Source organism: Oenanthe melanoleuca, chromosome 3 (assembly GCF_029582105.1).
Source record: "Oenanthe melanoleuca isolate GR-GAL-2019-014 chromosome 3, OMel1.0, whole genome shotgun sequence".
NCBI classification, from domain to species: Eukaryota; Metazoa; Chordata; class Aves; order Passeriformes; family Muscicapidae; genus Oenanthe; species Oenanthe melanoleuca.
This window is the reverse complement of record NC_079336.1, coordinates 27,386,033-27,410,400: the sequence shown is the minus strand read 5'-3', so window position 1 is coordinate 27,410,400 and position 24,368 is coordinate 27,386,033. Positions and strand designations below refer to the sequence as shown.

General features: G+C 37.0%; 1 protein-coding gene across 1 annotated transcript in view; it reads right to left on the bottom strand.

Annotated features, from left to right (window-relative positions):
- Positions 1–24,368, bottom strand: part of COL19A1 (collagen type XIX alpha 1 chain) — a 176,062-nt gene that overhangs the window by 68,645 nt on the left and 83,049 nt on the right. The window contains exons 11-14 of the mRNA XM_056488063.1: positions 24,249–24,302; positions 16,556–16,609; positions 15,823–15,858; positions 3,929–3,976 (exon numbers count right to left, since the gene is read on the bottom strand). Coding sequence (XP_056344038.1) covers positions 3,929–3,976; positions 15,823–15,858; positions 16,556–16,609; positions 24,249–24,302 — 192 coding nt within the window. The remainder of the gene's footprint in view (positions 1–3,928; positions 3,977–15,822; positions 15,859–16,555; positions 16,610–24,248; positions 24,303–24,368) is intronic.

Genomic DNA, 24,368 nt, shown 5'->3' with positions numbered 1-24,368 from the left:
GTGTCCTCCAAGATTTTCACATTGCCAGGGATTGAGTTGAAAGCTATTGGCCTGAAGTTCCCTGCACCTTCCTTTGTGAAGACAGAAGTGATATTTGCTCTTTTCCAGTCTTCAGGAGCCACCATGAGCATTCAAAATAATCAAGAGAGGATTGCAGTGTGTGAGGCCCTGTGGACTTAGACAGCTGTGTCCTCCATCTGAGTTCAAAACTGACAGCAAACAGCTGTCAGTGCTCCTTCAGCAGTGCTTGGGTCCTGCGCCTTGTGACCACCATCTCTAAGTATGAGCATTTAAAAATTGAATAATTTCCAGAAAAAAATAGTTTTTATAAAAAAATCCTTGCTATCCCACTGAAAAAGGCATTACTTTTCAAAATATTTGGAATTTTAATTTGGAAATATAAACTTCATTGCATTTAACACAGCAAAGGCTGAGTCTGGAAAGGTCCATGTAGCCTGTAAATTGTAGGTAGAAGAAATTTTTAAGAATACACAGCAACATGGCAAAATTATTTGAAGACCTCAGAAAATTCTTTGAATGGGAGCTGAAGGCCCCTAGTTGAATTTTTTCGAAAATTAATGGAATGGTGGTTTGATTACAGAGAAAAAGCTCTAAATACCTCTTACCAATATAAAGAAGATATTTAAAAACCCAGTTGCTGGAGGCTAATGGAGGATTACCTACATGCCCAGTGTAAAATAAAATGTATGCTTTGAATTGTGTGATTGACAAGAAGCACTAGAAAAAAGAATTCAAGGAGACTTGCAAAGAGTCTGTTGTTGATGTTCTTTGAAGTGGAAACTGGACAAAAGAGGAGCTTACCTAGAAAGGATGACTGAGAAAAATAATAGTTCTGCATGACACAGGAATACAGGAAGATGGCATAGTAGTCCACTGTGGTTTAAATTCCATGCAATGCTAGGTAAATACCCAATCTTACTATTGTTTGTGAGTTGGCAATATTGGACTTTTCTGAGTAATGTGTAATCACCTTCTGAAGCTCCTGATGTCATTCTGAGCAGTTGTATGATAGCACCAAGTTGCTGCAGCAGTAACCTGCCTGAAGCCAGCGTGATGGACACTAAAAATTATGTATGAATGCAGTGCCTGCCCACAGAGCAGTCCAGTATTTCTCCTGCAGGAATGAGGGAAAAGGAATGAGTAGCTGTTTCTACTGACCCATTTCTTTCAGTGACCAGAACTAAAACTCAAAACTCCTGCTGAGTAAGGTCTCATGTCTAACACAAAACACTTAATTAAGGATTAAAAACCTTTAACAAAGTACAAATTCACTACTTGTAGAGCAAGAGGAAACATTAGACTTTAAAAAGTCTAAAAAAGAGCAAATTTTTGAGGTCTCCTTGAGCCCTCAGGAAAACACAATATTGACTAACAAATGTGAGTGGTGAGTGGTGAGTGGAAGTGTGTATCTTGGCAAAAGGAGATACACAAGGGCACTACATGCTCACAAAAATTTAACCACATTCACTTATGACATTATTGTAATCCTTTAAATAAGTATTGTATAAGTCTCAGGTTGATTGAAGAATCAGAAATTAGTTCACTATGTTCTCTTTGAATATGGCCAGGTTGTGATGTAACCAGGTTATGATGTCTTCTGCCATGACGATCACTTTTGCCTTCAGAGGAACAGTCTAATTAAGGATGGACAATATATGATGAATCACTGAATATCTTTTAAGATTTTTTGTAGAGCTACTGAAAATTCTAGGCAGTTTCTTTTGTGTAGATGAAATACAGTAGTAAACCTTGCAAAAATGAAAACAAATTCCTTCACTTAATCTCAGGTGTTTCTGGAATGGCTTTTTTCCCCCTAATATGTTATAGTTCCAGTCTTCAGAATGGACATGATATGGCTTTTCAGGTCTGAATAATATGTCAGAGAAAAATTATTAGCTAGTTACACCTCAATAATATGCTTTAATCTTCAAAAGACAGCCCATGAGAAAAGCAATAACTTCATATAATGTGAAAGATTTGAAGGATCTGCTGAAAGTAGAACAGAGGAACATGACATCTATAATTGAATAAAAAGGAGGATTTAATAGCCATTAGATGTGCACTGCCCTGTTTGTCATTAAACAGAGCAGAGATCTTGTTACAAATGGTATGTTACTGTGTAATTAAATGTATTGGAAACGCAAAAGCACATGGGAGTTGAACTAAGACTGCCAACAATGTTGTTAATGCCTGGGCGGGAGTGGCCAGCAGAAGGAGTATTGTTGTGAGTCGATTCCACTGGAAGAAAGACCAAGACAGATGCTGAGACTCCACAGCCTGCTGTTCCCACTGCTTGGCTCAAGGCAGCTGTGAGCATGGTGAGATTACAAAACCATCAGAGCTCCCGTTTTTATGGAGGCTGGAGTGTGACAACAGCTCAGTTTTATGTGTGAGCAGGAAAATGCCCACGATGCAAATATCAACCCGCTAATTCCTACTGCAAAATGGAAAAATTTTAAAAGTATCTCCAAATCCATTTATCCACTCTTAAATATAATACAGCGTGTTAACTCTGAATTTTTCACATAAAAAAATGAAGAAGTTCCAAGAGTGAAGTTTCTAAAACATAAGAATGTTTATAACAGTTTCTAAAGGAGAATCTGTCTTTTTGCAGATTCAATACTCCACAGAAGAACTCTAAAATATGCTAAAAGGGGATATAACTATATTTTCACAGTATCCTATATTATTAATTGCCTAACCATAATAGTCATGGTAATTATAAAAGCCTTAATAAGGATGTCAATATGCTAGTAGATGTGCTTTAATAACATATTCATCACACAACTTTGAATTCTCCATTACTACACTGACATTTTCTGAACAGATTCTCAATCCTTGGTGAGAAACATAAATAAACTCAGCTTTCATGTCTTTGTGTTCAACTTAAATGGAATTTAATACTATTTTTAAAACTTAAAAGCTAACATAAAACATAGCTTTGGGGCCTATGCATCATTATTCATTTTTTTCAAGCTAGTCTTCTGTTGGTTTTATTACTATTTTCGGAATAATTAAATTAGCCTTTAAATATTCTCTGTAGTTTACTAAGATCAATGATGAGAAACATTAAATCTTTTTACTTCAGATATTTTAACTATGATATTGAATATCAAGATGCCTAAATAAAGCAAGAATTACTGAGACCAAACTTCAAAACTGCAAACTGGTCACACATTTAATTTGTAAAAATATTGAAATGCTTGAGTCTTAATATCTTCCTGAACTTTTAGGAATGTATTAGATTAGATAAATTTACAACACTGAATTAATTCTTGTGACACCACACTCATAAATACTTGTTATCTGTTCTAATGAATTATCAAATTCAATAAGTCAGGGAAAATAAAAACAGAACATGGAGAAACCAGTCAGTCGGTTACTTAATTATATTAAAATTCTAAATAACCAAAGGTTTATTTAATGTATTTGGCATATTCATATTCCCCAGCCCCCTTGACTGTATCATATTGTTGTACACATATGTTAGGCATTGACATTTGCATAATGGTATCAAAAGACCAGGGTCAGTACCACTGGTTTCTGTTAATATTTTAGATAATGTCCCTAATTTCATACATTTATATATCTCAGATGTTGAAGGTAGAGTTCACCTCTGCTAAAGATAGGAAAACTGAAAAGTTTTAATATTATTTCATCTAAAATTACAGCAGAAACCCCCTGCACAAAACACAATACATCTGTGCTGCCAGTCATTAAAACACTTTAGATGGTTGAAATTGCTAAATCTCCTTCAACCGAAGAGAAACCTCAAGTGTCAAGGCTCAGTTTGTTGTCAGCATGCTTCATACTCAGCTGCTACCTTGCCATTTTTTATTGGTGCCTAGGCAGAAGTCACACATCAAGCTGTTAGCACACTCAGCAGTTGTTCAGCAAGTTTACTCACCCTCTGACCTTCTTTGCCAGGTGGGCCTTGGGGACCCTCCAGCAAACCCTGAAAGTACAAATATTAAACAATTATAACATTCAGTGCTATTTTCATCCTCTATTTTTCTATAGAAGTGAGACTAGCCCAAAGATCCAGATGGCAAGACAAGGCATTTATTTCTAATAATAAGAATTGGCTGTTCCTAACAACTCCTTCAGTGTTATATTAAGGTGCAAGGAAAAGCACAAATAACTATTAATCACATTCCATCATATAAAGGCAGTACCCTTTGGAAAAGAAGAGGTAAGTCAGCACTAATTAAGCATAGTTATATTTAACTACAGCATTAATTGAAAAGTGATTTATCTTGTTAAGTTAGGATGCCATAAAAATGACAAAAAAGTTACTTTAAATCAAAGACAACTTACTTTACAACTCAAATTCAAACACAGGCACTGAAGGGGGAGGGGAAGTCAGGGAAAGGGAACTAAATATAGCAGAAGGCCTTATGCTTGCTGGATCCTCAGAACCAGCCCTGTGCAGCTTCCTCTGCATATCTGGCTTGGCTTTCCTAAACACTTGAGTATCTCTTTCTCTCTCTCTCTCCTGAACAAGCACAGGAGCTTTGAGTGTTTTGAATATATCCTTGAACTGTGAGCCTTCCTTCTGAACTCAGTGCAAGGATCTGCCTTTTTCAGTCACAGATAAAATCACAGACTAGTTCTGATGCTTTGAGGCTTTAATTTTATGTCTGACTAATGTACAATATAATCATAATGCCTTCATATAACATCTCAGAACAACTTAGAACAGTCATTCCCCCCAGTCTCCCTTTATTTCATGAGTCACCTTGGAATACAATTAAAAAATTACTTTGAGGAAGCAATCCAATTTCCATTATAGCAACAAGAAATGTGAAATCATTTTCAATGTAATCAGCAAAGAATATATAACAGTTCTGCATTGTATAATTTAAGAGAAAAAAAAAAAAGCCTTGCATGTTATATTGTGTACTCTTACACGGTTCCACAAAATTAAAGAAATACATTTTGTTTATTTAAGAATTTGAAATATTAAAATTTTAAAATCTTTAAAATTGTCGCACTGACAACCATGACTTTTTAAAGCACCCAGATTTCTAGAAATGAATTTAAGGAGTTTGTTTATGATCTCTAATTCCCAATATAAACGTGAGAAAGTTAGTAGGCATTCCAAAGCTACTAGCTCATATATCTTCAAGTAATGTTTTAACTTGATTAGAATGTAGTCTGACTTCAATTTTAAAAAGAAGTGGTCATTTCAAGAGCTTTTCCATTTCTACCATTTCTCCCATTTCAAACACTGAAGCTAAAAATATATCTCAGACAGTATTTCACTATAGAATATTTCTCCTATAATTTCAGTTTCTAATGTAAACAGGATAAGGTGTAGGATCTTTTACAAAGCTGATGTACACTATTTCCATCTTTCACCATAAGTTTATGGAACTAAAATATGCATGAATTTGTTGTGTCCAACAAATAATATCATGGTAAGTTAATTACAGTGTAAGCTATGAGTTTATACATACACAAACCCATAAAGCAGCATGACAATGTGACCTCTGTAAAGCTTCTTTACTTTCTCATCTAGGTAGTGTGGAACTTGCAGTGTTCTGTCTACATGTTAGCAATATTCTAATTCTGTAAAGAAATTCTGGGAATTCAGGAAGAGATGGAATTTTGTTTTGTTAATTTTTCATTTTAGTGACAACTTTATGCAGGGGAATGAGATGAAAACCTGTAATGTCCGTTTTATGGGGGAGGAAATACTTGGCCTCACATATCTGTACAATAAGGCTCCAAGGGGACAAGAATTACACAGGAATGTAACTGCACAATAGTGATAATTAATAGCCAACATTTTTATCCAAGGAGAACTTTTATTCTTTTTCTTCTCTCTACAATATTATTGTCAAGAAAAAGGAACCAGATAAGGAGATTTATCTTCAAGGAAAGGGAGGAGAGCTGCCTACAATTGGTAACTAGGCAGGGAGGACTCCCCTGTACAAGGAGCCACATCCTGATATTGAAACTGAGGTAAAAGTTCACACCAGCTTCAGTGGGATCTTCTGTTTAAAAAGTGATAGGACAACACGGGCCATGTTAACTAACACAGCTCTAAAACTGTAATAACTTGGCCAAAGTAATGACTTAGCAATGTTATCTCTGCTCAACATTCACTGCAAGAGATCATGGAAAAATAACTGCAGATGAAACCTGCAGGGGAAATGAAAAATTCTACAGTGAATTATGTCTAAACAGATGAATAAAAATTTACTATTGAACTCTTACAGAACTTGGCAATGAATAGAAACATATGTTTGTAGGAAGGCAGACTGAAGCATCTACTTAAGTCACATTCCTATTTAATTTCTGGAGACCTTCCTTTGGAGATCAAACATCAGATTTGACTCCCTCCAGCCATGGATAGCACAGTTGGCCAGAGGAGCCCACCACCACAGTTAAAGGGATAGAATATAGACTGAGCATACATATCTTTATCTATCTATCTATCTATCTATCTATCTATCTATCTATCTATCTATCTATGGTATATGGCATAGGCTGTGGATTGTGTTCAAAACATTTATGTCAGAAGGCAACTTATTCTACAAGTACAAACTCCCCAGGTAAGCAACAGCCAAAGCAATATGGATCATAGAACCATACTATGGTTTGGGCTGGAAGGGACCTTTAAAGGTCATCTAGTCCAGCCCTCCTGCAATGAGCAGGGACATCCTCAACTAGACCAGGTTTCTCAGAGTCCCAACCAACCTGGACCTGAATGTTCCCAGGGATGGAGCATCCACCAACTCTATGGGCAATTTGTTCCACTGTTTCATCACCCTCATTGTAAAAAACCTTGTTATTATATCTAATCTAAATTGACCCTCCTTCAGTTTAATACCTCCTTCAGTTTTATCCCTTGTCCTATCTCAACAGGCTCAGCTAAAGTCTGTCCCTACATTTCTTATGGGTGCCCTTCAGGTATTGCAAGGCAATTGAAATCATTCCCTATGATCATTGTCACTCTGATACTTTTGAACTGGCAAGAGCATGGCTGTGGTGATGAGCAGAACAATTTCTAGGAACAGCACAAGGCACTGTGAGGTATAAAACCAATCTATATGTGTGACATCAGGCTGGCAGGAAAATATGATTTTTTCTTCCAGAGATTTTCCTGACTCTGCCAGGCCACCTTTAAGGCTGAAAGGTGGTAGCCTTCTACCTACTTCACGAAGCAGTAAATTAAAATAACATATTCAGTCTATAAAGCCTGTTTCTGTCACAGACCAAGCAAGCCCCTTGGAGTAACATACCTGAAGATGTTGAGGAACATGAAGTGTAAATGTCTCAAACATTACCATTAGCTTGGGGAAAATAAAAGCCAGTAAAATGGAGATGTTTTTTAGTACAGCTGAAACTTAGAAAATCTACCACAATGTGTGAGGGTGGCTATGAAGAGAGATGATACACGATGCACTGGTAGGCACAAGAGGGTTGTACAAAACCTTGAAAACGAAGAGCAGAAACTTGTGAATCCCTTTAAAAAGGTAAATCATAAAGGGCAGTGTTGACAAGGGAAAAGATGCTTGTTAGAATATAGAATAGAATAGAAAAAGCAACCACACTGTGAGGAACATGCAGACAGATATTTAAATTAAATATCATGAAAACTTAGTCTAAGCTTTAGTTGAGGGAAACTAGGAAAAAACAACAGGTTTAAAAAATGCTGCAGTAGAATAAGTGAGTTTTTAAAAGAATTTGAATTGAAAAATACCTGTAGGGATTAAAATTTAAGTACTTTAACAGCTAATATTTTTTGCAAGTATTAGGAGATAAAAACTAATAAGATTTATCTTGAGACAGTAGAAGAAAAATATGTCAGGAAGTTACAGAAAAATCAGTAAACAGTTCAGCCAGTAAACTCTTTTAAGTTTCAGAAACTGTTGATTTAAAGTTTATGAGTGTGCAGCTATCAAAGCCACTTAGTGTAGAAGGGCTAAAATCCTGTCATGTGACTCTGCAGGTGCAAAAGCATTTTTAAAGACCCAATACAACAGAACAAGCATCTGCAGAGATAGTGGAAGCACAGTTCATAAATTTAATAACTCAGAGAAAGTGCCTAAGAACATCTCAAAAAAGCAAAGCTTTTATTGAGACCCCATGGTGGAACAAAGAATGTTTAAAAAAAAGAAACAGCCCCAGCTGAAGTGGAATAGTGAGGTTACTTAAAGCTGTTATTCATGTTACTTTTCACAGAAGATTATGGTTGATGCCAAGAGAGCAAAATATTAGACAAGTACATATATTTTTTGGGATTTTGAAAGTTGCTTCAAAACATAGCTGATAGTTTTTGAAGCAGAAGGGTAGACAGCTGCCTTATATACTTGTAGGTAGTGCTGCTGGAATACATTCTGAGCTGGAACACATTTCCTTCTCAACACAAATTAAATATAATACAAATGTTAGCAATAATAATGCAGGTATAATTAAGGCTATAGACTGGTTTGTGTTCTCTACTTTCACCCAGTTTTGCCTCACTATGAATTCTAATGAATATTTAACCTAAATTTTTACAGGATAAATACTACTAAACAGGGAGAAAATGTATGTGATTTAGTGAGATGAGTTAAACAGAGACAAAGTCTAAATTAGGTATGCAGAAACACCTTGTGATAATGTAAGAATAGGTCATTTTTTAATCCTTTGAATATAGAAGCTTTTATAATGATAAAACTTTCTACTTCAAAAAGACCCAGCTCTAACAGGCATTATTTTACCAAGGATTGGCAAAACATTATGTTGATAAAGAGAAAGGTATAGTTCCACTGGTACAACATCACAGCAGAAACATTTTTAAAAGCAAGCTGGTGGGCAATTCCCATTGCAAGGGATTGATGTAGTTCTTTAAAGCACAGTCCTAATCAGGAAAAAGAAAAGCTGTCACATTGTTGAATTACATTTTCAATGATCCGTCTGCAAACTCCACAATGAGAGCACGGAATCACAGTAATCAGAAATCAGGTAAAAAGTGACCACAGCTTTCCAAATTCCTGACATCACACAATGGGTGGTCACAGTGAAGAACTGCAGCCTGACTGACTTGAGGAGCACCTGCCAGCCACCCAAATGCTGCTTGTGGGATGGATGCTACTGCTGGGGCTGCACTGATATAAGAGTGACACAGCACCCCAGACAGGATGCAACAAGATGCAGTTCAGTAGGTCTTAAAGGCACCCACTCAATCTGGAGGTGTTTGTAGAGAACAAGTTCTACTGTGCAGGTCACCGTGATCCTTCTACCCTATGTTGAGGACATTTTCCTTTTTGGCCTCTTTGTACCATACTGGGAGTAAATGAATGGCTTCCTCCCAGGTAAAAACAGACTATCACACTCTGCAAGCCAAGGAACTGAAATATGAATAACTTCCCTCCAGTCAAGATGGTCAAAGTGTTGGTTTCTCGGGTATCTTCAAGGCAGTTTACTCGCTGCCCCTGTGATGCTGCCCTACCTTGAATCCCAAACAGGAGGATGAGGAAGGGGGAGACCTTAAAATACAATTACCAGAGTTTCCTCTTCTTGTCCAGAAGACTGTCCATCATCACCCACACGGAAGCCCACAGAGCTTGCAGACACGCCTCACTTTACAAATATGGGAAAAACAATGGGAAAAATGGCACAGGAAAATCACAGAAGGATGACTAATTTCCTGTTGCATTAGGATTTATGAGGGAAATTAGACTACCTCTATCTTAAGCATTTCCAAACATGACCTGATCTCAGTCACATCCTTACTGAAGTACCTTGAGACAGCAAGTGGAAAGACTTTACCTGCTCAGCCCCTGAAAGTTACTGCAGTGACCATACTGTTCTGCTCTTACACCACTTTTCTTTCTAAACTGCTTTCAATCCATTTACTTATACAGAAAAGGACACAGCATTTAGCAGAAATATTTCAGTCTGCCAGAAAACACGATAAGCTATATTTTCTTGATAACTTATTACTGGAGCAAACAGAAAATATGTTCCTTACTGATGTCATTATTCTTTGGGTTTGGTCATTTCTTTAGCTCTGTCTGTCAACTTAACTTGAAATGTACTTTCTTTCAGAGACAATAACTTGAGAGGGAAATTGGAAGGGTAATTTCACAGAAGTTTTCCTTCATGAACCTAGTACTTTTAATAAACATATGCTTATTTGCTAATCAAAAAAGTATAATTAAAATCCTGAGGAGTAAATCAGAATTATTCATTACATTGATGTCTACTGCATATGGGACAATTTTCAAATCATTATTCTAGTGAAGGACATATAAATCACATTCATGCCAATTTATCAGAGTAAGAATTTTTGAAAAGCAAATTTACTGTAAGGTTAAGACTTCAATCTTCCCTTGTGCCTTCAGTATCAGTATTACTGCATAAAGAAGATAAAATCTGCACTGTAACTGCTAAACCATTTTCTATTTCAACAAAGAGATAATCTTCTGCTCCCATAATTAAAAAGTGTTTTTTGAAGAAGAGAATATTTGTAAGTTATACTGTGGAAGCTAAGTGATCACTATATTAGATGAAAAACAACTGAACAGATTGGTATTCTCAGGAAATTAATACACCTCCACTAAAAAAGCTCAGATAGATAAAATTCAGATTTTCCTTAAAGTATATGTATGAAAAGAAGAGATTTAGAATGAAAATGTATTTTGCAGTCTATACTTTCTTTAGTTAAATAGGATTACTTTCCTTTATTTCATTACAATCTGAGTTGCTTACTACTGGAGAGTGTGTATCTGTTCCTTTAGCTTCACATGAATAACTGAGGAGAAAGCTGTGCAATCAGGAGCTGGTGTTTGTTTAGAAAGAGGAGAGCCAGAAGTTACAGTGGAGCTTGCCCAGACCTGAATCTGCAACTTCCTCCCACAGCCGCCTCCACACGGCACTTGTGCACCAGCTTTCCTCAGATCGCTTTATCCAGACCTGGGAGCCAACATTCCAAATATCTGTTTAGTAAGCAAGTCCTGGGGACTTCTGTCTGTGACCGACTTAAGCCTTGGCTTCTGAGTAAACACTTGGTGCCATCTGGATGACTATTTTATAACTCCTGAAAGGGATAGGTCTGCAGGAACGTACGGACGGACGCTCATTTTCCTCAGGAACTAGAAGCAGCGGATCGAGTGTCGAGAGGAATAGTTACCATATATTTTACAAGAGATGGCCGTGCTACCTTCCTCACCTGTCACTCTTGTGACACGGCACGCACAGGCTTAAGCTGGGGATGCCAGAGCGGGCAAGCTGTGGAGCCAGCTGTGACCCTGCAGAGCCCAGTCCCTGCTTCTGCTAAATCCCACATCTCAGGACCAACTACACAACTTATCAGGGAACCTCAGCTTTAAACATCCACCTTACTGCTGCATGAAGGGGGCATAATAAAGGAGAAAAGCTCAAAACATAAACACAGCATTTGTTCATAAGACACCCAAAAAGTACTAAAGAAAAGACATCTACTGCTTACAGAGCAATTCAGAACATAGAAGAGAAATTAGAGGCAGCATAAAGAAAGGCTGAGAACTGATCATGGTTTTGGAGTACTCCCATAAAACTACCACCATAACTGAGAAGAAAAAGTAAATGCATATATCTGGACTTGGGGAGTGTTAGCTGACTCATAGAAACACAGAAAAACTTTACATCCTTAAGAAAAGAGCTCAAATATACCCATGTACATCCCAAATTCACAATAACATGTATTTGCATGAATAATGCTGAGCCAAACAAATATACTTTGAACTACTGAAATTGCTAATTTCATTAAGGTTCTACGTAAATACTATAAAATTTATCACATATTTCTTCTTACAGCTTAGCACATTTTGCATTGCAATGCTGTTTCTTTTCTCTAATTCTTCATGCATTATTGATGAAATTGTATTAACAAGACCTTAGTATGTGCCTTAAGTAAATGCACAGAAACACATGGAATTCTAATCCCATCTCTTTCTGAATTCTCCACTATTGTTACAAGTGAGAAGTTCTGTTAAATGTTCATGTTGTTAGGATTTCAGTGTGAAATTTTCTGTTAACTCACATCAAACAAGACATACAGAGCTCTACTTTAATTTTCAGATGCACTTTCTGAGCTATGAAATTTCAATTTCAAACTCATAAAATAATTTTTGCATACTAAAAAGCAGTGCTATTGTTTCGCCTGTTTTGCAGTTTAGCATATGCTCATCTACCTAATAGGTTATTACAGCTGTTGGGTATTTATGAATTCTGCCATACATGCTGCCTTGGTTTCCCTCATTCCATACTATAATGGCTATATCTGGCAGTTGAGCACTTAAAAATACATTTCCTCCCCCAAGTACCAATCTCTTCATTTGCTTCTGCATTTTCTCATGTGTCCATGTTTCTCATGCTTCTGAGCCAAGTGGGATTTCCTACTCATGAGGGTGGCACAAGCACTTTTAGACACAGAGTCACAGACATCTTTTAGGCTTTTGCAGGTACCAATAGCACAGACAAAAAAACCCTCATTTTTACTGTTTTGTCTTTTTTTTTTTTTGTTTGTTTGTTTGTTTTTTCTACTGCATTCTGTTACATACCTGTGTAGATTACCTACAGGCAACTCTCCCTGGACCAAGCAGCAGCTGCAGGGAAGCAGCCTCAGTCTTTTGCTACCTTCACACTCCCTGTGCTAAGGATAGAAGCATGGTACAGGTCTGTGTATGGGGAGAATGTTCTGACCCTGAACAGCACTACTGATGGCCTAGTTTATACTGAAATAAGAATATATATTCAGCTTGCTCCACTGATGTATGATTTCTGTGGAAACACACAGGAGTGGAAAAGGACAGTAGAGCTCTATGTGATGCCATAATTTACCACCTGTCTCTGTATGCAATTGCACTGGGGCAGAAGGTCCATGACCCAGGCCCAGTTGTCCAGATTAAGAAAAACCTGGTCCCTTTTAATATTCCCCTCCTCCTTGCCCAAGTAATACTTAGGACTTAGTTCTAACAGTGTGTCATCATTTTCACTCCTCTTCCCCCGCGGTGCCCCAGCATAATTCATTTATCTTTTAGATGAAAATAAATAATTTTCACATTAGGAAAAAATAAAAAGTACTAGAAGCAGAGGACAAATTTATGGCTTTATGCCTTCATCCAAATGAATGGAACATTTTAAAACTTTAGCAGGACTCACAACTGAAACACTTACATCATATTTTGGCTATAACAGCATGAATGGTTCTGACATTGTAAGTTCTCATTAAGTGACACATGAACTGTGATATTATCTGACCTACTATTTATTCACAGCAAGCTGTGACATCTCCTTTCATGATTATATATCGTAAGAGTCACAGCCACACAGTCACACAAATAAAACCACTCTGAAAACTGAATTTTCCCCTAGCCACCATCACTCATGATATTCATTTTCTTTTAGCTCTTGCCAAGAGAAACATGCAACTATTTACAGTGGCTGAGAGAGAAAGCCTTCCTGCTGGGCTGTATATTGCCTCTCTGCTGTAATCTGTCTTCAAACTGCTAAACCCATTCACACTCACTCTAGTCTACATGAGCTACTAACATCCCACTGAAGACTGTGTCTGCTTTCTTAAAATTTAAATCTTTTCTTTTAAAAAGTGTAAAGACGACCATCAGTAAATGTACCAACACAGAGACACCTTGTTGTGCTGGACTCAATGAAGTGGAACATTTGCACAGCATTCTGTAATCAAAGAAATGCAATTCTTTGACATCTATTTTAAGAAATTGGATCACTTCAGGTATAGAAGGAGTAAGTTCAGCCAATCTGAAAGCAGTGTGCCCTGGAGCCAGGAGGGACAAAAGTGTCCTGGGGAGGCACAGCATTGTCAACAAGGCAAGGGAGGGATTGTCCTGCTCTGCTCTGAGCTGGGGCAGCCTCACCTCGAATACTGTGTGCAGTTTTGGGCACCACAATATAAGAAAGATATTAAGTTCCTAGAGTGTCCAAAAGAAGGCCACAAGGAGGAAGAAGGGCCTTGCAGGGAAGAGCAGCTGAGCTCACTTGAGCTGAGTCACTGAGATGAGGGGAGACCTCACTGCAGTTACAGCTTCACTGAGAGGGGAAGAGCAGGGGCAGGCACTGATCTCTGCTCTGGGGTGACACTGACAGCACCCAGGGAATGGCCTGAAGCTGTGTCAGGAGAGGTTTAGTTTGGCTATCAGGGAAAGTTTCTTCACCCAAAGGATGTTTGACCACTGGAGCAGGCTCCCAAGGGCAGTCACAGCACCAGCCTGACAGAGTTCAAGTGTTTGGACACTGCTCTCAGGTGTGTGGTGTGACTTCTGGGGATTGTCCTGTCCCCTGGGTCATGGCAGGGTTGGACTTGTGGGTGTCTTCCAACTCAACATATACTCTCATTCTTGATATCATACTACTGACCTCTGAGTATGATTCTTAGGAAAGCTAAGTGTCCACAACTGCAACTTAAGACAATGAACACATTAAAAAAAAGAGACTTAACATACCCAGGTATTTCTATCAGAAACAGTGTAATAATTTTCAATCGTTTACATAACAAATTCTCCAAAAGACTGTTCTATGGTCTTAGAGCACACACAAAATAGATATTCTCAGGTTTTTTTCCTGTCTTAGCTTCAGACATGTCTATTTCTGTCATCCCTTTGAAACCTGTAAGAATCCATCTAAAGTAAGACATACTCCAGTGTATCTACTAGAGTAAAATTGCAGGTTATTATTTTAGTAATATATTAACTCTTCCAACACACTGTTTGTGCATTCAAGAACTGAAGGACATAAATGGACCTGTTTACCTCTAGCACGATGTGAACTGCAGGAAAGAGTCACTGATTTTGGGACAAAACACTAACTTGTTCCCAGGAAATATTACAATGCATAGTCCAAAAAACAAGTAGCCTGAAACATGGCAACTAAATTTTAACACCTTAAGAGTAGAATTTATTTTTATCTTACAGATCTCTGTTATATCCTTCAATGTTTGTAAGATCTAATAGAGACCCTTGCTGCTATATTGCTGGAAATTAAGGGAAGGAAGAGACAATTTATAATCCTTTATACTAGGAATGACAGTTATTTTGAAGTTTATTTAGGATTACATGGGTAATATGAATAGTATAGATGTGGCTCATAACAGAGTCTAGGAGAGGAGCTCTTCATGTTGTGAAACTACAGCCTGAGAATTTGAAAGCTTTTCACTTTTTTTTTTTCCCTTCATTTTTGCCACAGTCTTTTGCACCATTTTGAATTGCTTTTGCCCAAATAGATTCTTAATGGAAGGGCTTTTCATCTCAGCTTATGAGTGAAACCATTGGAATCCAGACAGGATTTATTACTTTTATGAAGCAAACAAGGTACGCCCTGGAGAGTTTTGGGGACACTTTTCTTGAGGCTTTGTACATGTTTGGAGCCTGGATCATTACAAGGAAATTAAGAACATTTTCCACCATCCATACAGCAGTATCTAGCCAGAATACAATATCCTAAATGTATTGATCATTTTTGAAAGCTTTTACTGAAAAAATGTTTTTCCTTAAATATAGCAAGGGAATTCTTTCACTTGAACAAGTCTATACTATTTATACACACAATAACCAAGAAAATGTTAGCATTTTGGAGGAAATATGTTTTAAACCTGCTTTTTTTTTTTTTTTTTTTTTTTTCAATATTTACAGAATTCCCTTTACAAGTCATATAGAAAATGCAGAGGCACTCTGAAGAAAGAGAATTGACTTTTAGGTTTAGCAGTGGGAGTATTCACATTGAAAATAAGTGAAAAGCATGCAGCATTTTTTAGGGATTTTCTTTTGGCTGTTTTTCTTTACATGTACTCACACTCAAGGCAGCTGGTCCTGGAGGTCCTATGTCTCCCTAGTTAAAACAGGAGAGGAAGTAAACAATCTCTTTAGTTATAAATATTTAACCTCTAGACATTATAGAGAATATGCAGCACTGCAGAAGTGACTTTAGTACAATCATCAAACATGTTGATTATGAAAATATGTGAGTAAAGTGATATTCTTCTCCAGTAATGGCATAGATATACATAGTTCACCACAGGTTAAAGGGAAAAAAAACCCAGGTCTCTGCATAAATGAGTCACAGCTTTAAAAAGCAAGCCTTCAAAACACATTTGCATATGTCAAGTTACAAGCTGCAGCTTACATGCACAAGGTGGCCATTGAAGCCAGTGTGACAGCTCACATATGTAAAGACATCTGACTGTGTAAATATTCACAGAATTAGGTCACTGAGGTACAAATCACATCTGAGACCTTCAGGTTTAGTTTATGAGAGCAAATTAGTGCACCCACAGAGCAATTCAGAATACCAAATTTCAGGTCCTGCTCAGAACTCCTTTTAAAATTCATTGTGATAAAGGGTATTTGTCTTTTGCATTTGCAGTTAGCCTGCACTCATATTCTTTAACCCTTAAGCTGCACAAATGGCAGCAGTGGGTGTTTGTGACACATAGTTATGGTAACATGCTCAAAACTGAATATCATGCACACTCATATACGCAAATATATATATATGCAAAAACAACTTAATAGATTTAAAAATGTACCTTTTCTCCTTTTGGACCAGCCACACCAGGACTACCAGGGTCACCTTTTAGTCCCTGGGCAGAAAGAGAAATGCATATTTGTTGTTATCTGTGAAAAATCCTGTAGCACTGTGAATTAGTATACACTAAAAAAATAAGCCTTAAAATTCTACCATGTGAATTCTACCAGTGAATCTACTTTATTGTGCCCCATTATGGTAAGTAGTGAGTCAAAATGCAAAGTTCCTTTGCAGTCTTGCATAGCCAACAAAGATAGAATATTAGAGAGAGTGCTATTACATTCACTTGAACACTGCTAAAATTGGGAAAGAGGCAGAGGTGAACAGAGAATTGCAGATTTAATGTTTCAAGTTGCAGTGCTGAACTGGTGAGCTCCAGGGAGGTACAGCTCAGAGCTGCTCCATATCTTTCAACACTCATTTTCACCTGTGCTCACAAAGGCAGTTAGAGAAAGAATTGATTTCCTTCACAACTCCTTCTTTATTTCTGCCTTCAACAGGAGAAGCAAGTAGTACTGCCTAGCCTTCTCCTTGACAACACAGCCATTTCACACTTGCAGGCTCAGAGTGGTTTGGGTTAGAAAGGATTTCTGATGATCATCTGGTTCAACCTCCCTTGCAGCAAACAGGGACATTACCAACTGGATCAGGTTGCTCAGAACCCAACCCATTCATTTATGTTTCCAGGCATCTACAGCCTCTCTGAGAAACCTTTTCCAGTATTCACTATTTCCATTTAAAGTATTTCTTACTTTCACCTAGTCTAAATCTTTCCTCCACAATATCTCTTATACAACCTTTCCACTAAGAAGTTCTCACCAGAAGCACCCAAAAAAACCCCATAAAGTATCTTTAGTACCCAGTACACAATCTTTGTTGTTTCCTCCTTGCTGCACAACAAATTAAAAAATATCAAAATATCCCCACCAAATTCAAGCCATTTTACAACAATGAATGAACTTAATTTTCATGCTGGACCAATCTATCAGGAATTCATTTTTATTTGAGCTGAGATATTTGTCTTATGCCTTCCCTCTGACCACTACTTCAGTGGCATGAGGGACTGTGAATATTGAAAGTCAGAGACACCTCTACAAGTTCAAAGATTTTACATAGAAATGAAATGGCAAAAAGACAGGCAATACAAAACTCAGTCATAATGAGATGCTCCACAAGTAGCCACCATTGATATTCTGGAGGTTAAATAGGTCAAGGATAGAAAATATTCATTTACATCTGAATTTGGGTTTACAAACTAAAGTTCTTCCCAGCTCCCTTTTTGTCCTTGCAAACTCCCTTCCTCAGTTTGCAATTATTAGGAAGATAGAGACAACTGGCACGAAAATGGTAACTAACATCTGTGCCTTGGTGGGTACAGAAACATGAAATCAGTGAGTGTTCTAAATACTGCGTATTTGTGCAACTTCACTTCCTGCTAAAATTACATTAATTCACCATCTGGAAGGAACATCATTTAGAACTATATGAGCATTTAAGTACCCACTTTGGATTAAATTTGTGGTTGTTGTAAATACCCCTGATTTAGCTTTGATTTGTTCTTTATTAAGCTTGCCAAATATGTAATAGTTAAATCAGAAGTAGTTTTGCTGTTTGAACTTAAAAAATGTAATAGGCAGATGGGTTCAAAAACCAAGCCAAAAAATTGCTTTCTTTTTACAATCTGCATATTTATGACATAGCTTTAATATTGTCTCCATTTGCTACATTTTACTTTCAACCTCCTTCTGAAAGACTGCATAAAACAAACAATCCATATTCCTAAAGCCGTTTTAGGGATTTTTCAGGTATGCAAACTGTATGGATTTAGTTCATAATCAATACTAGCAAATCAGCCGTGGAACAATTGTTATGAGTTTAGGAATTAGGTCTTAGGGCGTATGTTTACAGTAGACAAAAGATAAGGCTAAAAAAAAAAATCTGCAATTCACAGATGGTGACATATATCTGTGTGTCTCTACTGAATAGAAAATGCAACTGCAGATGAAAGATGCTGAGCCTGAGCCATGCACTTTCAAACTATGAACCTTATTTTTCCCTAATTGCTGTGTTTAAAGCTTTTGGAAGTGTTCCTGCAAGAGCACCTCAGTGAGGTGTGCAGTCTGACAGCTACTGCAGAGATGATGACCACAGCAATTGACCTCGTATAAAAAGGACAAGGGGAAGTTACATGTTTTACAAGAAACTTTACAGTGTTTGAAGGAGGATTTTTAAGGACCTGATGTTATAATCCCATCAGAAGCATTTCTGGTTCACCTACACATTATATATGCATTTAAAATATCATAAAAAATAAAAATATCATAAACTTAATAAGTTCCAGACATAGTGAATGCTTGCAAAAAACACATCTGGGAAAGCACCATGCCTATTCTTCCCTACAGTCATCCTTTTGAAGCTGCTGAGAGGTTTAGCTGCTGGCCCACTGTCTCTGAAATGCCATAAGAAGTAAGAATTCCTGCCCCAAGTCTAATCTGTAGCCCCTTTTAGCACAGTACAGTAGGGTATCCTGTCTCTGGCAGAGACCAGAACAGGATGCTTCAGAAAATGAATGTGGTTATCCAAACAGATATAATTTGGATGATTTTAGACTGAGCCTTAAGTTAGAAAAGCTCATTTTCTGCAAAGTTTTAGGAGAACAAGGTCAGCTTTGAAAACAAACACATTTCTATTGATCTAAGGAGTCTGTTACCAGATTTGCCAGAAATTCAAGAACAGATTAAAAATTCCAGCAGCTCTTTTAACAGAGAGTAAATTAATTGGGTATTGAATTCTATCCCAGTCTAATTCTAGCTTTTTGGGACCAATATAAAAAAGCACATTTATGAGTTCATGAACAGTCTTCAGCTGATGCACTTTCTTCCTCTAAAAAGAATACAGCTTGGTCTTCTAACAGGTCATGATAAATTTACATTATGGTTCCTCTATGGAAACAAAAATGTAAAGTAAACATTAGAATATGTATGTACAAGGCCAATTCAAAGCTAACAAGATAACAATACTGGAAACAGCAGAAATGAGAAATGTTCTATGTGCATATATAAAATAAGACTGATAACTGTAATACAATTTCCAACCAACAGAGAAATTACTGGAAGAATACATCACAAATATCAGTAAGGGTGTGATCTGGGGTCAATGAAGGAAAGATTAAATTAGAGGCAGTGTTTTTGTTTGGAGGGGGATGACAATGGCATTTCTTCTGGTGGAGTGAATGAAAAACAGATAAAACAGGTAAAATGTACCACCAGCTGATACCAGGTACTTTTCTGAATGAAAAATTGCCAAGATCAGCTGGACACCAACCAGAAGACTCCAGCAGCTCCTTGCAGGAGCCAAATGTTGCCTACTGGAATTGCATCTATTTGTACAGCATAAACTATGGTGCACACATGTGGCAATGGAAAATGCAGTCAGACTGCAATAAAATTTCCAGGAGAACATGATTTCGACTCTAAAAGATACCTTTTGGGGAATACATAATTGTTTATTTGCAATTCTGTGGCCTTCATCAGAGTAATCTGGTCAATGTCACATCAGGTTGAAATCTCCTAGAACATTACATATTATCTAATGTACTGGACATACAGTACACAGCCCAACATTCTAACAATGTGCAACCACATTATTATAGGTCAGATCAATTATCTCTGCTGAGTAACAGAGCTTGGAAATACTCTAACTGCTAAAAACAATACTACATTTTATTTATAGAGCAGCCTTAAAATCTAAGTTAACAACAGTTTCAAAGCCAGCTCTACAATGCCAACCTGGATATGTTGGGAGAACTTCTAAATTAGCAAAGTGTTTTCAGAGCTCTAAAAAACATACTTTTTTCAGTTTATGTCTTAGGCACTTTTATATACTGCCACTGCTCTTTTCTCCTGAATGGAATTCCTAAACTTCAAACTGATATGTTATTAGAATTTACTGGACCCTAAATTAAATTTACTGTTTACTAATACTTTTGTTCCTAACAGAATTCTCAGACTCTATAAACAAACAGCACCATCAACTCCACTTTTTCAAGCAATAGGATTATTCCCTTCCTATTCAGATATTTCCTTGCAATGCTAATACAAAGAGAGTTCAAGATTAAACAGACAGGCCCTGAGGTTTGTGAAGGTAAACAACAATTGATATTATATTAAGATGCAGGATCCCTTTAAAAGTGGTCTTACTTCTGATTACCTTTTCCCACAAGTACCAAAATAAAAAGGTCTAATATGTTCTCTATCTTTCCATTGAAAACCTGGGATTCCTTTTTTGCTTAAGAGGTCCATCCTTTGACATCAGTTAGGTAAAGAATTAAATTTTTTGTAGAAAAGTTTTAGAAAAGTCACTTATGATATTATCTCCCCCAGCAAGACAAATAAAAATAACACATTAAACACTTGGCTTAATAGATATAAACTAGATTTTAATTTCAGATTTGTTTTACTTTTTTTTTTCCCACTTAGAAGAAAGACATTATTCCTCTACCAGCTATGCATGACACATGCTGACAAATATGATAAAATTTGCTGTTTTGACTTACTTTTGTTGAAGGATTTAATTTATGTCAGAAAATAGTAATTGGCAGTATCCCATGGCATTCATTCCTACCTGCACCAGTGATCAAGAAAACAACATGACTCAAAAGAGTCTAAAAGTTTCGGTGATAAAGATTTTCTTTTCACTTCAGATCAACAAGCAGACATATGGATATAACAGAGGACATATTCCACAGATAGTTTCATGGATATTTTTATTGCAAATTTGCCCACATAGACTATGAGTGTTTTTATCAGTGTTTTTCAGATAGTGTGCCTACAAAGATCTATTTGTTGCAGTGATACAAATGATAGCATTGTCATTGAATCATTAGGGTTGGAAAAGACTTCCAAGATCATCAAGTCCAATCTTTCACTAATAACCACCTTGTCAACTAGACCAGACATAACTCCTCAGTTACAAAAGCAGACAGGTCTCACACCCAACTGTAAAATAAAATATCCAAAAGAATGGTGAAGGGAAACAACATCTTAAAAAAATTACAGGATTTTAGGGGCAGCAATGTGGCACCTCAGTTTAATGTCAAGTGGCTAAAGCAGTCGCAAGGGATGAAAGAGATACTTTCAAGCAAACTGGCTGTTCATCCTAAAAAAACCTAATACCTGCTTAGAGACACAGACATGTACTACAGGGCTATATTAGTAATATATTAAGTTATTTATAACTACTCCTTAAGAAACTAAAAACAATGGCAACCACATTAGCACTATTTATAGCAAGTATTCATGTTGTCAGATAGATTTTGAATAATATCCCAGGCTGGGAAATGGCATTGTAGATCTTGGCTCAGATTACTGGAGAGATCAACTGGGAGATGTGCAGAACAGTGAGACACATTCACAGCTCCTGCCTTGAAACCTGCCTCTCAACGAGATTAACTGAGCCACTTAGCACAACGAGGGAGACAAGAGGAAATTAAACCTTTCTAGCTCTATCACCACTACAGCCTAGTCTCCAAACCAGGTCTGCCTTCCCCTCTGTCATGCTACTTCTTTCTAGCAAGAACGTTCTGTGCAGCTAAGAAAACACAACTTAGCAACAGCAAGCAAAAGTTTTTTGTGACACCTACTTTTCTGATTCTTATTTAAATACATTCAAATATGTTTCTACCATTTGTTCAAGATAAAATGTTCAGTCATCTTCTTCAAGTTCTTGTGAGGATGGAAACCCTCACTCCCCCAGGCAGAGACAACACCTGCCAGAAGGCAATGACACTAGCTGTAAGTGTTTTCAGGCTGTTTTTATACAGCACTGTAGATTACACCAATGTAAGTAGATTAACTTGATCATTGGAGAAATATCAGATGTTACATTTCTGCTTGCAGAACAAGTTAGAGAGACACTGATAGAAACCAAGAGTCAATGATAAACAGTCATGTAAATTTAAGGACTGATTTCTCCATGCAGAATGATAAATGAGTTAAAAGCACTTTATGTAAGTGTTGTTAGAAAGGAATTATGTGTGGATTCAAACAATACAATGTTATACTGCCACGTGCAGTTTTCACTTCTGTTTTGATGACAGTTCCCATAACAATAATAATAATCTACCATTTACTGACACATTGCAACAGTTCAGTAAATATTTAAAAATATAAATGTTCAGTATTTTACACTTCCACAGTGCCACTATGTTAAATATGTCCTAGAGTTAATCAGATACTTGGTATACCTTACTGTTCCTAAAAGGCTGATGGAACAAGATCTCATGTAGTAAAGAAGATCATGTAAGACCAACACAGAAATGTCACCAGAGCTAAGGAAAGAAACACAGATGTGTTTTTTCCATGCTGTCAGCATATATGTATGCATGGGAGAAGTATACAGTTCACCTTTGCAGACAGACAGGCTACAAGAGAATACCTCTTCAAATACCTAAATGTAGTTCCAGCTTAGTACATAGTGTATGCTCTCACATGAAGGATATCCACTATTACTTAAAAATAGCCTTATTTACCCAGTATTAAATTATAATCACCTAAAACACAAAAAATATTTTTATGGTTACAGTGTGCATAGAAAGCCAGGTGATGTAAAAAAGTGTCATAATTTTGTAGCCTGTGTTATTGCATTTTCAGTAGTCCCAGCTAGACTGCCATAGGATATTTGTGTTAAATGCTGACCCTTTCAGAAAAGGTGCTTAAAAAAGTATTGCTGAATGTTTTTTCCAAGTCCTGTATCTGGATTCTAGTCCTAATGTCAGTCACTCTCCATCTGGGAGATACTCTCTGCCTTCAACAGCAATGCTTTGCACTGGAGAGCCAAGAGTATCCAGCATTAAACTCCAGGGTAACTCCCAGCAAGGTCAAGAGGGAGAGGGATGGGAATAAAGCAAACAGCTTGCTTGACTTTATTATAATGATTTTTCAAATCTTGCTTTTTGAAATCATGCTGGTTATCTATTTTGGTATTTCACTGAAAAAAAGACCATCTGATTTTTTGCCCTCTCATCTTGGTTTCACATATACAAAAATAAATAAAAATTTTAAAATAGGCAAAAGTATGGTTTACTTTACAGTCATGCCTATAGTGTAGGCTCAAGTTCAAACTTGAATGTGAAGCCAGTCATCAGGATTATCCAGTGTTTTTAGATACAGATTTATGCTACCTTAAATATTAGAAAAGTAGGCAGTGAAATCTGGCAGTGGAAAAAAACCCTTAAGTTTTGATTCTATCACAAGAGACACATGGCACAGCAAGTGACACACCCGGGAATGGCTAACAACTTTTTTATTCTCTCTTTTAGAAACCAAAGCTACCAAACCATAGCTTTACCCTGCCTCCAAAAATACCTTCTCCTCCAACAGATTATCTAACAGGGAATGATTCTCATCCATATTATGTTCAATCCCCATGCTTGTTTCTGTTTATCCTGTGAGTGATGAGCAGAAACATCACAGAACCTACCAGACCCTTATCCACAGCCCTCCTTAGATGAAGCCCTAAGAACTCCTATGTCATATGAATGCATCTCTTCTTCCCCTATTGTTTTGTGGATGTTAAGTCTCCAGGCATGCACAAATTCTAAATCCATCACTCTTCTTACATAAAGTCTGAATTACATTTCTTAACCATCAACCCAGACGTTTGTAACTTGACTGTTTCATTATTGTTCCATTTACCTCTGTTCCAGGAAGGCCTTCTGGTCCTGGTTCTCCTTTATCTCCTTTTTCACCCTAAAAGAATTAATATTGATTTTATTATACATACTATACATACTGTGGCAAATACTAACCCACAAT